The following is a 14,087-nucleotide window of genomic DNA, read 5'->3' on the forward strand; positions in this document are numbered from 1 at the left end:
TGTATTTTATTTAAAGAAATAAAGGCCCCGAGCCCCCTCCCATCCCAATGTCCCCTCTTTCCTTCCTTCTATCCCCCTGTACATTAAGACCCTCCCCTGCAAGACCCCAGCAGTGAAGGTAAGCACCTGTTAGGCTTACCTTTAACCCTGGTGGTTCAACAGGGTCATTGGGGGCAGGAGCACAGCTCCCTCACTTCTGCCCCTTCTGGCACCTTGGAAAAATGGCTGCCGTGAGCTCTCGCAGCAGCTCACAGTAGTACACAAAGTACCATGAGCTGCTGTAAGAGGTCAAGGCAGCCATTTTCCCAAGGTGCCAGAAGGGGCAGGAGTTAGGGAGCTGAGCTCCTGCCCCCAATGACCCCGCAGAATCACCAGGGATATAGGTAAGCCCTTGGGGGGGCTTACCTTTACTGTTGGGGGAGGCGTCAGGATGAAGGGTATTGTAGGGGGAAGATCTTAATACAAGGGGGGAGGGAAGGAAGGAAAGAGGGGACATTGGGACAGGAGGGTGCTTTTTTTTAAACAAAGAACAAAGAATTATGCTGGTGCCGGCCCGATATTCAGTGCCAGCACCCACATAGCTAAGCGGCCTTATTTAGGACAGCTCCTAAATGAAGCTGCTTAGCTATGTGGGTGCTAGCACTGAATATTGCCGGCACCTGCATAACCTGGGGCTCTTCTTCAGTGCCACCCCCAGAGCCGCCCCTGACCTGCCCACTTTTTGTTTGGGTGGTCTAAGGGGAACTAACCAACTACAGGCCAGTAGCATCCATTCCCTTAATAACCAAAATAATGGAAGGATTGGTGACCAAACAACTCACAAACTATATAAATAAATTCTCAATACTCCACGACTCCCAGTCAGGATTTTGATCTAACCACAGTACTGAAACAGTACTAGTTACTCTCATGACCAAATTCAAACAAATGATTGCAACTGGAAAAAACATACTACTTCTACAACTTGGCATGTCAAGTGCTTTCGACATTGTTGGTCATGGAATACTACTACATATCCTTGAGTACTTTGGAATTGGAGGTAACGTTCTCAATTGGTTCAAGGGATTCCTAACCACATGATCATACCAAGTAACATCCAACTCGACCACTTCAGCCACATGGATACCTGAATGTGGAGTCCCACAGGGATCCCCCCTCTCGCCGACTCTATTCAACTTAATGATGATACCCTTGGCCAAACTATTATCAAATCAAAACCTCAACCCATACATATACGCAGACGACGTAACGATCTACATCCCATTTAAACAAGATCTAAAGGAAATTTCCAATGACATCAACCAAAGTCTCCATATCATGCATTCATGGGCGGATGCATTTCGGCTGAAACTTAATGCAGAAAAAACCCAATGCCTAATACTCACCTCTCAACATAACAAGAACAAATTCACCACCATTAATACACCAAATCTGAACCTTCCAATTTTGGACACCCTAAAAATTCTTGGAGTTACCATCGATCGACACCTAACATTCGAGAGCCACGCGAAAAACACAACCAAGAAGATGTTCCATTCAATGTGGAAACTAAAAAGAATAAGACCTTTCTTCCCAAGGACTGTTTTCCGTAACCTGGTACAATCAATGGTGCTCAGTCACCTAGACTACTGCAACGCACTCTACGCTGGCTGTAAAGAGCAAATAATCAAGAAACTTCAGACAGCCCAGAACACTGCAGCTAGACTCATATTCGGTAAAACAAAATATGAAAGCGCTAAACTCCTACGAGAAAAACTACACTGGCTCCCACTTAAAGAACACATCACATTCAAAATATGCTCCCTAGTTCACAAAATCATTCACGGAGATGCACCAGCCTACATGTCAGACCTGATAGACTTACCACCCAGGAATGCCAAAAGATCATCCCGCACATTCCTTAATCTGCACTTCCCTAATTGCAAAGGTCTAAAATACAAACTAATGCACGCGTCAAACTTCACCTACTTGAGCACACAGTTATGGAACGCATTGCCGCGCAACTTAAAAATGATTTATGAACTAACGAACTTCCACAAACTACTGAAGACCCATCTCTTTAACAAGGCATACCACAAAGATCAACCAATGTGAATATACACAACACCTCTCTGCTTGTTATACTACTATAATGTTCTATCATTATCATGTTGCCCAAGATCCTTCTGTAACACTAAATGTCTATTTTCTAATATATTTCCACCATTCATGATGTATTGTAAGCCACATTGAGCCTGCAAAGAGGTAGGAAAATGTTGGATACAAATGCAATAAATAAATAAATATTCAGTGGCACGGTCTGGTTAAGTGCCATTGAACATCCCCAGTTAGGCGCCTGGAAGCTATTTAAGCAGGCAGGAATATCGGCCTCAAAATTCTTTTGGACAGGCTTCCACTGTTACTAAAATATCCTAGTCCTAACTATGTAACTTATCAATCAGTATTTAAAGGACTATTTTCCTTTCAATCTGCTAAATGGTGTGGTATGTGCAAATATCTTCCTTTTTTTTGTCACCTTTGCTGTGTTGGACACATCTCTGTGATTGTGAGGGCTTCTGTTCTTCTGTGCATTTGCTGTGGTATGTACAAAGCCTGTGTAATAAATCCTGGGGGCATAGCCAGCATCCATACTGCTTTTATCGCACAGGGCAAACATCTACTATATGCCACCATGGTCCATGCCTCAGCAGGCAGCATGGATGCACTACTTGCTGAAGCCTGGAACCTGAGCCCTAGCACAAAAATTGAAACATAGAAGCTGTGGCAGCTCAAAAATAACACCCCCACATATTCCCCCACCACAATTAGCCCCTTTCACATTGACAAGTACCCAGGCCTTTTTTTGAGGGGGTACTTGGGGGTACTGAGTACTGGCACCTTTTCCATTGTCTGTTAAAATTGATGTCCCCAAGTTTTAATGAAAGAGCTCAGGCTCTACACACCAATTCTGTCTTGTCATAGATTCTGTGACTGGTTGCAAGGGATCTGGCTATTGTGGGGTGGGTTCCTCAGCGATCACCCTACCCCTGAAGGGTGGCCTAGCATTTGCTAGAAAAACATGCACTGCAAGTACCCCATTCCAATCAGCAACCCCTTCAACATCAATACCCTTCCAAGAATTATTCCCCATAAATCAAGAGCCCTCTGTTGTCAAGCCAATCTTCTGAAGCCAAGCTCTTTCCCATTATCCAGAGTCCCCCAATAACCACATCTTGACCCTCCCCCAATCCCCATCACTTACCCCAGCAATCCCTGGTAATCTAGTATACAGAATAGGAGCGATCCCCCTCTGTTCCTGCCCAGCTGAATGCCAGGCTCAAAATGGCAGCTCTGGCCCATAGCAATACTATCACAAGGGGGTCAATCTGCCATATAAGGACAATCTGCAGGGGAGACGTGAATAAGGGAAGTAATGATCTTTGAGGGTTGGGGGAGGAGTTCTGATACTGAGGACTATCTACAGAACATCAAAATCCACAATTTTGCCTTGATTATAGGTCCCAGAATATTTCTAGCCATGTTTATACCAGCACATAGCTCATACCAGCTGAGAAAGCCATGAAAGCATCATTTTTCTTGAAGCGTCCATTCTCATCCAGGAAATGGTTGGGATCGAATGATCTGGGGTTCTTGAACTTCACTGGGTCATATTGTGATGTACAAATCAAAGGCATCACATTTAAACCCTGAAAATAGATTAACAAAAATTTAACTAGAAGCAATCAAACTGGTATAAACTCTTTAAATACAACCATCTTCCTTCTTCTCTATATCATTTAGGGGGTCTTTTACTAAAGGTTAGCTCGAGTTATCTGCAGCAGGTCCCATTTTATTCCTATGAACCCTGCTGCAGATAATTCGAGCTAAGCTTTAGTAAAAGACCCCCCTTATTTTCCAGTTCTAAGATGGGTTCTTAATGTTTTGTTACAACATTATTTCAATAAAAAAGAAAATCCAACTAGAGATGAGGGTTTTTCAACCAGTTAGAATCTTATAAATATATCAGTATTAAGATTTTTAATATATTTATTGCAATATTTAACATGGAGAGATATTTTTGAAAGAATGTCCAAGTCAGAATTGGGATGTCCTGCTCATAATGTCTAAATAAAACATCCATCTCACAGTCACTTTCGAACTGGAAAAATGTTGAGGTTTCCTTCTGAAAATACGTGAGAATGTCCAAAATGAACAGCCATTTTCCAAAATAAAACGTTCAGATTATGAATGCAAAAAAAAAAAAAAAAAATGGGAACAAGGACATCTGGCAGCATTTGTACAAAAAAGGACACACAGATGTCCCTGCAGAGCAGAAGAGCCGACTAGTGGTCAGTGCAGTGGACTTTAATCTAGGGCACCTAGGTTCATATTCCACTGCAACTCTATTATTTTAAATGGTGAGCCCTCCAGATACAGAGAAATTCCTACTGTACCTGAGTGTGCACTACCTCACTGTCTTTAATATTTAGGTACAGTAGCTATATCTCTGTTTCTGGAGGTCTACAATTTAAAGGTTAAAAAAAAAGACTTGAAGTGGGATTTGAACCTGGGTTTCCTGGTTTATAGTCCACTGCACTGACTATCAGGCTACATTTCAGACCTGCTTGCTACTATGGTCAGAATGCCCATAATAAATATTGTCAGGTAGCTAGTTTTACTTTCCAGTGTTATTTTCAAGGGTGAGGGAGGGGGACAGTAATCACTGGGGGATAAAGGAAAGGTCATGCCTGAAACTCTTCAGTGGTCAGCTACTCAATCAGGACACCTTTTTATAGCCAGGACATGATTGAAATAGGTCTAATTTAGGACACTCTTCTTTTTTACGTGGATGTTTCTTCCTGTTCACTTATGGCTCTTGGACGTCCTAAAGTTGGGCTCTCCCTAGTCCCATCCTAAACATGCCCCCTTGCTATTTGGACAAACTAAAGTGAAGGATGTCCAAATTTCACTTTTTGAAAATCGCAATTTGGATGTTTTGCGGCAGACAGACAATTTTTGGCCGTTTTGAGATGCCCATCTGCTTTGAAAATGAGCACCATAATATTTCAGAAAGTGGGTAATAGTAATGGAAAAATTTCCATATATATTGAAGTATTTTCATGGTATTTATAAGCAGAATTGGGTTCAAAAATCCATCCATTTAATTAGTTAAGAAATATAACATACTTCTTAATGTGAATGTGATTATTTAATTTCAGAAGGATAACAACAAATTGAAATGTTGCTTTTCTTATGATTAGTAAAGGTAGTAGCCTGTACCTCAGGTAGATCATATCCTCTGAACTTGATGTTTCGTGTCACTGTATGGGGCACACTCATGGGCACAATGTCTGCGAACCGTAGTATCTCGTAGATCACGGCATCTGTATATGGCATCCTATTCCTGTCCTCCATGCAGGGGCTGCGGTTTCGGCCAATCACCTGATCAATCTCTTCCTGGACTTTTGCTATACCAATCAAATGTGAAATGAATGGTAGGTTTGCAACTGGATTTTTAAATTTGTTTTTCAAGCCTCGTTTGACTGAAAAGCTTAAGTGTTGTTACATCATGAATTTCTAGACACGCACAGAGGGAATAGCATAGGTTAAAGACATGATAGGACTGTAACAGATTCCAGATTGAGCACCAGCAGTCGCCGCCTTTTCCAGCGATAGCAGAAGACATCTTAATAAAACATCACTTCCTGCTGTCGCAGGACCAGTCCCACAGCTCTTACTGAGAGACAGGTCCTACCACAGCAGCACGAGATGACGTTAAGGCTCAGTGGGCTATCCCGGCTCACCTACAAGTACAGGAGATGACCCACAAAAGAGGGAGTCTCCTGTTCAATCTGGGAGACTTAGCAGGTCTGTCACAATTGTATTCCTGATCCACTCAAACTATGTCACTGTGGATGGCTACATATGGCACAAGTATAAGTACACACCATCCTATTGGCCTACTTACTTAAATTCACATATTCTGTCACACAAGTTTATAAGAACTCATTTCTATGTGTTAAACATTACCCCATAAGAACATAATGTAATCAAGCTCAAGCTGAGTAAGACCAGTGGTCCATATAGCCCAACATCCTGTCTCTGAAACTGGCCCCATAGTTATTGGTAACACTCTAGAGATGTAAGCCAGAAATTGTCTCTGTGTTTCCAGTAGATGTACTAATATTTAATTAAGTAAAGGTTTTAGGTACTTTTCCTCAAAATGTACATAATGTTCCCTTTATATAAAATTGTTTTCTGCTTACTTTCTACTTCTGGATGCCTCAAAAGGATTCGGAAGCCATATCGTAGGGTTGATCCAACTGTCTCAGTTCCGGCAAAGAAGACATTGACTGTAGTCTTCAGCATGGTTTCATAGTTAAAGTGAGTGTTGCAGTTGTTCTTCTCCTGCAAACAGTAATATAGAAAAGCACTAGGGATGCACATTTATCCCCTTTCTCTCCACTCCTTGCTTCTCTATCACACAATTATCTTAATAGCCCACCTTCACTTACCACATGCTTCCACAGTTCCGTTGTTACAATCAAACTATAAGAAGATGTTACTTAAAAGAAGGGAGTGACAAGTGTTGCCCCTGATGCAGCTTGCATTGGCAAAACAAAGGACTTTGTTGGATGTCTTATATGAGGAGCAGGGCCACCGAGAGAGGGGGACAGGGGGGGACAAAAGTCCCCAGGCCTCCAGGGGGGCCCGGCGCCGCCGCCGCCTGGCCCGCCCTCTGTCGCCGCCTGGCCCACCCTCCATCACTCCCAAAACTAATCTTAAGCCTCCTTTCACTTCGCAGCAAGCAGCAGCAGGTCAGGTCACACCTTCCTTCCATGTCCCGCCCTCGCCTGACGTAACGTCCGCTAGGGCGGGGCACGGAAGGAAGGAGGAGAGGTCTGCCCTGCCGCTGCTTGCTGCGAAGTGAAAGGAGGCTTAAGGTTAGTTCCGAGGGCCCAGCCCGATAGTGGGTGGAGGGGGGCCCGGCGACCTCAGGTGGGTGGGCGGCAGGGAGGCCCGGCGACCTCAGGTGGGCGGTGACCTCGGGTGGGGGGGGGTGGCCTTGTCCCGGGCCTGGCTCCGGCTCTCGGCGGCCCTGATGAGGAGAGTAGCATATCTTTTGAGCAATGATATGAAGAACATTTTCTTCTTTAACACATAGGTGCTTGCAGAAGATTAAAGCTTTAGGGAGGTTTTTTTTAAATGACAAACAATAGAAAATTGGATTGAAACTCTAATAATTAATCCTTAATATGTTGGGTTTGTGCTGATGTTCTTTTTTCTCCTTTTTATTTGTTTTGTGTTGGATTATAGTGATTTTCCTATTTAATTCTGGTGTGAATTTGATGCATTGTTAGTGGAGCCAGTGCATGTAAAACTCTCTCATGAATATTCATTGTGGATATCCTGAAAACCTGACTGGCTGGGGTGCCTCCAGGGCAACAGCAGGTCAAAGTACACACAACAATGGAAATACAATGAGGAACCAAAGGACCATTCAAGCATGAGATAGTCAAGAGTCCTTTATTAGTAAACCCAACAATTTTAGGATGCCAGTTTATTGACACACTTTTGTTTTTTTTTATGACACACTTTGAATCAGCCTCAGTCCACTGACTATATGAGCTCCAAAATTTTTTTATCTTAAAAGTATAGATTTACCTTATTGACCCTGATGCTCTTGACGTTGAAACATGGCCCATGTCGTGTCTACTACTAAGGATTCTTGACTATACATGCTTAAATGGCCCTTGGTGCTTCTTTGTATTTCCACTGCGGTGCCTCCAAGACTAGGTTTGGGAACCACTGGAATAACGGGTCTCTGTACCCAACTTGGGCACCAGGATTTACACCAGGTTTCAGCAGGTAGAAGTCTGGTGACCTGAGCTGGGCACAGAAACCGGTACTAAGCGTTATTCTATAAAGAGTGCGTCAGACTTTTCCGGTGCCCATTTTTTAGCTTCCTTTATAGATTTCCCCCCTATCCCCTGGATTCTATATAATGCGCCAAGATTTATGTGTGATTCCACGCTTAAATTTAGGTGTATTTTATAACTACGCACGTAGATTGTTTTAACAAGCTGTTAAGCATTAACAGCTCTTAACAAGCAATAGCATAGGTGCCTACATGGCTTAGTAAAAGGGCCCCTGAAAGTAAAAAAAGCAATTTCTTCTCATCAATTACATATCTAAAAAATTAATTACAGTTGCGTATCTAGTACATTGAAATTAAAAAGGATCTTTTTCATCAAATACATTGAAACAAAAAAGCATCTTTCTCATCAAACAAAAAAGACTTTAGCGCTTTCCTGAAGGAATAATATTGTGTTATTTTCCAAATTTCTAAAGTCAGTCTGTTCCAAAGCCTAACTCCCTGATGTAAAAAGGGAGTTAGCATGGATTTCTTCCGAACACCCTTAAGGGATGGATAGTTTAATTTCAAAAAGTGTTCTGTTCTACCTGAGGAAAAAGATGATGGGAGATTCAAATAATTAATCAGTCTACCAGATTCAGCACCATACACCATTTTGTACATCATACATGTACTTTCATACTTTCCCAGGCTGCACACCAATTGTGCTGCTGTATTCTCTAGAAATTGAAGTTTTTGTCACAGTTTTTTCATAAGACCCCCAAATAGTGAGTTACAATAATCTAAGGACCCCTTTTACCAAACAGCGACAAAAGGGTGCCTGCGCTGGTGAAAACACGCACCGAGGCCCCCTTTTACTGCAGCGGGTAAAAGGGAAGTCTCTCTTTCCTGCAGGAAATGGTTGTGCAGCAAGTAAAGCACTTGCCGAGCGGCCATTTTGGGGAGTGAGTTCTTACCGCCACCCACTGAGGTGGTGGTAAGGGCTCCTGCGCTAACCCGGCAGTAACTGCCCAATTACCACTGGGTACACTCCAGCACTACAAAAATAAATATATGTAGCATCGGATATGATGGCGCTTTAGGGGTGGGAAGTATCGCCGGGCTGCTGCAGTAGCCCTGTGGTACTTCCTGTTTAGCCGCTTAGTAGAAGGGGCCCTAAGTATTGTATCAGGATTGCCTGTGCCGCTGTTCTAAAGTTATTCAGATGTAATTTAGATCAAATTAATCTCAGCTGCGTAATCGGAATTTTTTTTTTTTAGATAAAACCTTCACATGTAATTCAAAAGTTAAGCCTGAATCAATTATGATTCCCAACACTTTTGAGTGGTCCTCAATCATCAGCTTCTCACCTGTACCCAATTCCAACCACTTAGCTGTCAGCTTCTCATAACCTCCAAACCAAACATATGCTATTTGACCAGTTAGCAACTGTGTCTGGATGGTTAAATAGCTTTGAATATTGGCGGGGGGGGGGGGGTTGTGTTTTTTCATTTGCACACTCTTTGAAAATAGTGCACATTTATCACATGGAAGTTTTCGCATCTTTGCTTCTGGTTCAACTATAGGGTGCATTTTCCATTTGCAGGTTTGGTTTCATTGACTCAGAAATTGAATGAGGCACCCAACGCATATCAGCTGTAGGTTATTCTGGCTTCATACCTGCTCTACTTTTACAAGGAAACAGTCAATGAAGTCACGCAGATTGTTGGTGTCCAGGGTCTCCTTGTTCTTCTTCAGCCTCTTGGCCACAAATGCTCCTAACTTGACATAGTTCTTGTAAATCTGCCGGTGAGGCCCTGGTAAGTACCTCATGATTTTTGGAAAAACAAAGAGGAGCTACAATGAAGAACAAAATTAGATTAAGCATATACGCACGTCAGAAATTTAACTAAAAGAAATACATAGTAACATAGTAAATGACGGCAGAAAAAGACCTGCATGGTCCATCCAGTCTGCCCAACAAGATAAACTCATATGTGCTACTTTTTGTGTATACCCTACTTTGATTTGTACCTGTCCTCTTCAGGGCACAGACCATATAAGTCTGCCCAGCACTATCCCCGCCTCCCAACCACCAGCCTCGCCTCCCACCACCGGCTCTGGCACAGACCGTATAAGTCTGCCCAGCACTATCCCCGCCTCCCGCCACCGGCTCTGCCACCCAATCTCGGCTAAGCTCCTTAGGATCCATTCCTATAAATGAGAGGGTTTTAAAAGTTTAAAATGTACTTGGAATAGTACATTCTGAGGACTGGGAAGGTATAATCTATGAAGTTCACAGAGGGGCCCTTTTAATAAGCTGCGGTAGGCTGTACACACGTGCAGCGTGTACCCAAATGAGACTACCGCCAGGCCAGCACGCCCTCCTGGTGGTAATTTCAGATTTGGTGCGTGCTCATAACTTGTGGATGAATTATTTATCTATCTCCTCCTACCAGCGCCGGTTCCAGCGGTAATCGGCACTTGGTGCACGCCAACCGGTCACCACGTGTGTAGCATGTGAGCCTCTACCGCTAGATCAATGGGTGGCATTAAGGGCTCAGACCAGTTTTGGGTGCTCACTGGTTTCATTTTTACTGCATGCCCTTTTCCCATTCCATTAAAAAAAAGCCATTTTTTGTAGATGCGGTAAAAACAGGCCTGGCGCATGCCCAATACACATGCCTACACTACCGCAGGTCACTTTTTACTGTAGCTTAGTAAAAGGACCCCAAAACTACCAAACCCTGTCTTTATGTTTCATATCAGCATTTTTCTGTTCAGTCTCCAGTCCTTCCTATTCCCTTCTTTCCCCATCATCACTCAGACTTCAGGTCTTTCACTCCTTCCATGAAGCCTCAATCGTCCATTCATAGTGGAATGTTATAAAGGGCACTTAAAGTTAGATGCACAATTGCTCTTGAAGTTTTAGAATAGAGACAGTTAAGCGCATAACATGGAGGCTCTCTTACAAAGCAGCGGTAAGCCCAACGCAGGCTTACCACACGCTAATCTGGAGTTACCGCCGGCTCAACACGGGCGCTGGTGGTAGTTTCAGCGCCAGCACATGCCATTTCCTGCAGAAGGGAAATAGGGAGGCAATTTTTAGCATGACGCTAACCCAGCAGTAACCAGGCAGTGCCGGATGCTACCCGGTTACCGTCAGGTTAGTGCAGAAGCATAGCCGCCAAGGGGGGGGGGGGCAGGGGGGACAAAATTTCCCGGGCCCGGCGCCGCAGTCCCACCTGCCCTCGGTCATTGACCGTCTGCCACCGGGCCAAGCCCCCTGCATTGAAATCACAGCACCTCTCACCTCCGTGTTAAAGCGCTGCAGGCAGCAGGGCAGCAGATCGCCTCTCTTTAGGCCTCCTTCCCTTCCTGTGTCCCACCCTCATCTGATGTAACTTCCGCGAGGGCGGGACACAAGGAAGGAAGGAGGGCCGAAGGGAGGCGATCTGCTGCCCTGCTGCCTGCAGCGCTTTCACACGGAGGTGAGAGGTGCTGTGATTTCAATGCAGAGGGCCCAGTCCGGTGGTAGACGGAGGGGGGCGGGTGGAGGGGGCAGCGGCAGCCGCAACCCTGGGGGAGCGGCGGGGGCGGGGCCCCGGGGGTGGCCTTGCCCCAGGCCCAGCCCAGTCTCTTGGTGGCCCTGTGTGGAAGCCATTACTGCCACCTCAGTGGGGGCAGTAAGTGCTCCCCCTCGCATGGCCATATGGTAAGAGCAATCTTACTGCATAGCCATGGCTATTTTCAGGCTTTTTTACCTGCTGCAGTAAAAAGGGCAGCAGTGCATGGCAAAAACAGCCCACAACTGGGACCCATTTCACTGGCGAAGACAAATTTACAGCACCCGGCCTAGATACACATCTAAAGTATTAACAAATACATAACTTTTGAAAATGAAAAGCACTTGAATTAGGTTTCAGAAGAAGCTTAGTAACACTGGCTAAGGTGCAGATGATCAGAAGCATACGCAAGCGCTTAGGATACAATTGATCTCACAAGCATCGGTGAGAACACCTCCAAATTAATATGCTATAATAGAATTCACATATAATTACATTTAATTCACTTTCAGTTCACATTTAATGCAATACACAAGTGGCAAATACTTATCTGTGCTATAGGTGACTCAATCACATGGCTCACATAAAAATGACTTCTCCTGGAGCATATTGTAAAAATGCCTTCTCAAGCAGTTATTGCCACAATCTTTCAGCAGAGACAATCACTCATATTCTGTAGTGAGGCCAGCTATGTTCCTAATGGGGGGGTTGAGGTGCCACTGAGATCTTTCCTATTTGTAAGTAATTAAATTATCTGGTGAAGTTTGTAGGTGTTAGGGTAAAGGATATTTGTGGTGTTGACGTTAGTTGTCCAATTCTTGGTTTCATCATGGTGTAATATTAAAAGATGGATGGGTACATTTACCCCCCCCCCCCCCCCCCATATTCTATATAGCATGCCTAGAGTTATGCGTGGTTCTGTGCATAAATCTAGGCATACCAAAAGGAAAAAAGCAGATCAAAAAAGACAAAAAAAATGGAACAGGAGGGTAACAGAAGAAGTGGTTTATTACAAGTTACCCGACATGGCCACGTTTCGCCCTCAGGCTGCGTCAGGGGTACAAAAAACTAGTAGGGGTAAAAAGCAAAGTGAATCCCTAAAAGTAGTCATACAACCACCTTACATAAGTGCTTCCCAAGCTTACTCAGCAGTCTTAGCAATGCTATGTTGACTGGCAGCATTAAGCTTTTGATCTGCTTTTTTTCTTTTGGTTTGCTATTTCTGTGGCAGATCTTTGCCTTTTTTTGTTTCTGTCTAAATCTAGGCATATTCTATAATGACACATATAGATTAATTGTTTTAACAAGATTGTTAGCAAGCAATAATGAGCATTAATTGGCAAAAATTTGAATTTACGCAAGTATGTTGCTAAGCATATTCTGTTATCTACTGCTCCTAAATTCTAGCTTGCATAAGCAAAAAGGGGCATGCTTAGGGGCATGGAAATGGACATTTGTGGGTATTCCAAAATCTACACCCATTGTTATCACATATGGGCCAGTGCGTGTAAATCTACAGGGATTTACGTCAGCTGTTCATTGGGGTAAATGGATGCGCATAGATTTTACTCACATAAACTACGCCTAAGTGTATTCTAAATACTGCGCATAGATTTACATGAGGTATTTAGAATACACTTAGGCGTAATTGCCTAACACACGTTAATTTTAGGTGCCATATATAGAATCATGCCCTCAGGGGGTAATTCTATAACTGGATGCTTCCATTTAAGCATTCCATGTCCAAATGGTAGAAGGCCTAGTCTATAACGGAACCTAGACCCAGGACTGGCATGGCCAGCATATAGGCGCCCACTCTTAAGGCAGCTATAGAGATTGTGTAAATTGCATGTACAAGTGTGCATATGTCCTGCCTATGCTCCTCCCCTGTGTACTCCTTTCTTGCAAATACCCACTATTTAATTTAAGTGGGTATTTACAGAATAGCTCTTAGGCAGAAAATTGCCATTTACATGCGTATGATCCAATATCCCAGTGCTTCCCTTTAACTTTCACTGAAAATGTTTACCTAACCAGTCTTATTATTGTTTTGTTGTTTATTTGTTGTTTTTATTATTTTATTATATTGCTGTTTTTATTATAAACAACAAAAATAATAATAAGACTAGTCAGGTAATTCTTTCCATAAAAATTAAAGGGAAGAGCTGAGATATTGGATTTTTCAACATTGGACCCCCACTTAAGTAAAATCTCTCCACCACTAAGTTAATTAGATTATTTACATGTGTATATGCACACTTACACATGTATGTCACTAGTCTGAACATTTATATGCATACCATATGTAAATGGGAGCACCTAATTTATAGAGCAGGCTTTTCAGAACAGTGCTCAGTACAATATATTTTCAACCTTGATAATGCTGAGGTCAATGACTTCTTAGTGAAAAGAGGCTGGAGAAACAGAATGATCATCACAAGAATGTACTCACTTGTCCCCAGGTGGAGCTCATGATATGCCAACTGTTATTAATCAGGTGAAGCAGGGTGAGAAACTCCTGATCTTTGTAGTCAAAGCGGTCCCCAAAGACAAGGGAACAGATAATATTGGAACCAGCAGAGCTGAAAGCAAAGGTGGGATCAAAGGGCTTCCCTAATGCAGGAAAATGACAAGATTTGTTAGGATTAACGAAGAAAATGGGCTTTAGATCTGTTTTCCCCTATAGA

At 43.3% G+C, this 14,087-nt stretch overlaps 1 protein-coding gene across 1 annotated transcript in view; it reads right to left on the reverse strand.

The window, feature by feature from the left end:
* LOC115480207 (cytochrome P450 2F3-like) overlaps positions 1–14,087 on the reverse strand; it is a 38,072-nt gene that overhangs the window by 4,488 nt on the left and 19,497 nt on the right. The window contains exons 4-8 of the mRNA XM_030218715.1: positions 13,853–14,013; positions 9,515–9,691; positions 6,246–6,387; positions 5,260–5,447; positions 3,545–3,686 (exon numbers count right to left, since the gene is read on the reverse strand). Of these exons, the coding sequence (XP_030074575.1) occupies positions 3,545–3,686; positions 5,260–5,447; positions 6,246–6,387; positions 9,515–9,691; positions 13,853–14,013 (810 nt within the window). The remainder of the gene's footprint in view (positions 1–3,544; positions 3,687–5,259; positions 5,448–6,245; positions 6,388–9,514; positions 9,692–13,852; positions 14,014–14,087) is intronic.

The sequence above is a fragment of the Microcaecilia unicolor genome, chromosome 11, assembly GCF_901765095.1.
Source record: "Microcaecilia unicolor chromosome 11, aMicUni1.1, whole genome shotgun sequence".
NCBI lineage: Eukaryota > Metazoa > Chordata > Amphibia > Gymnophiona > Siphonopidae > Microcaecilia > Microcaecilia unicolor.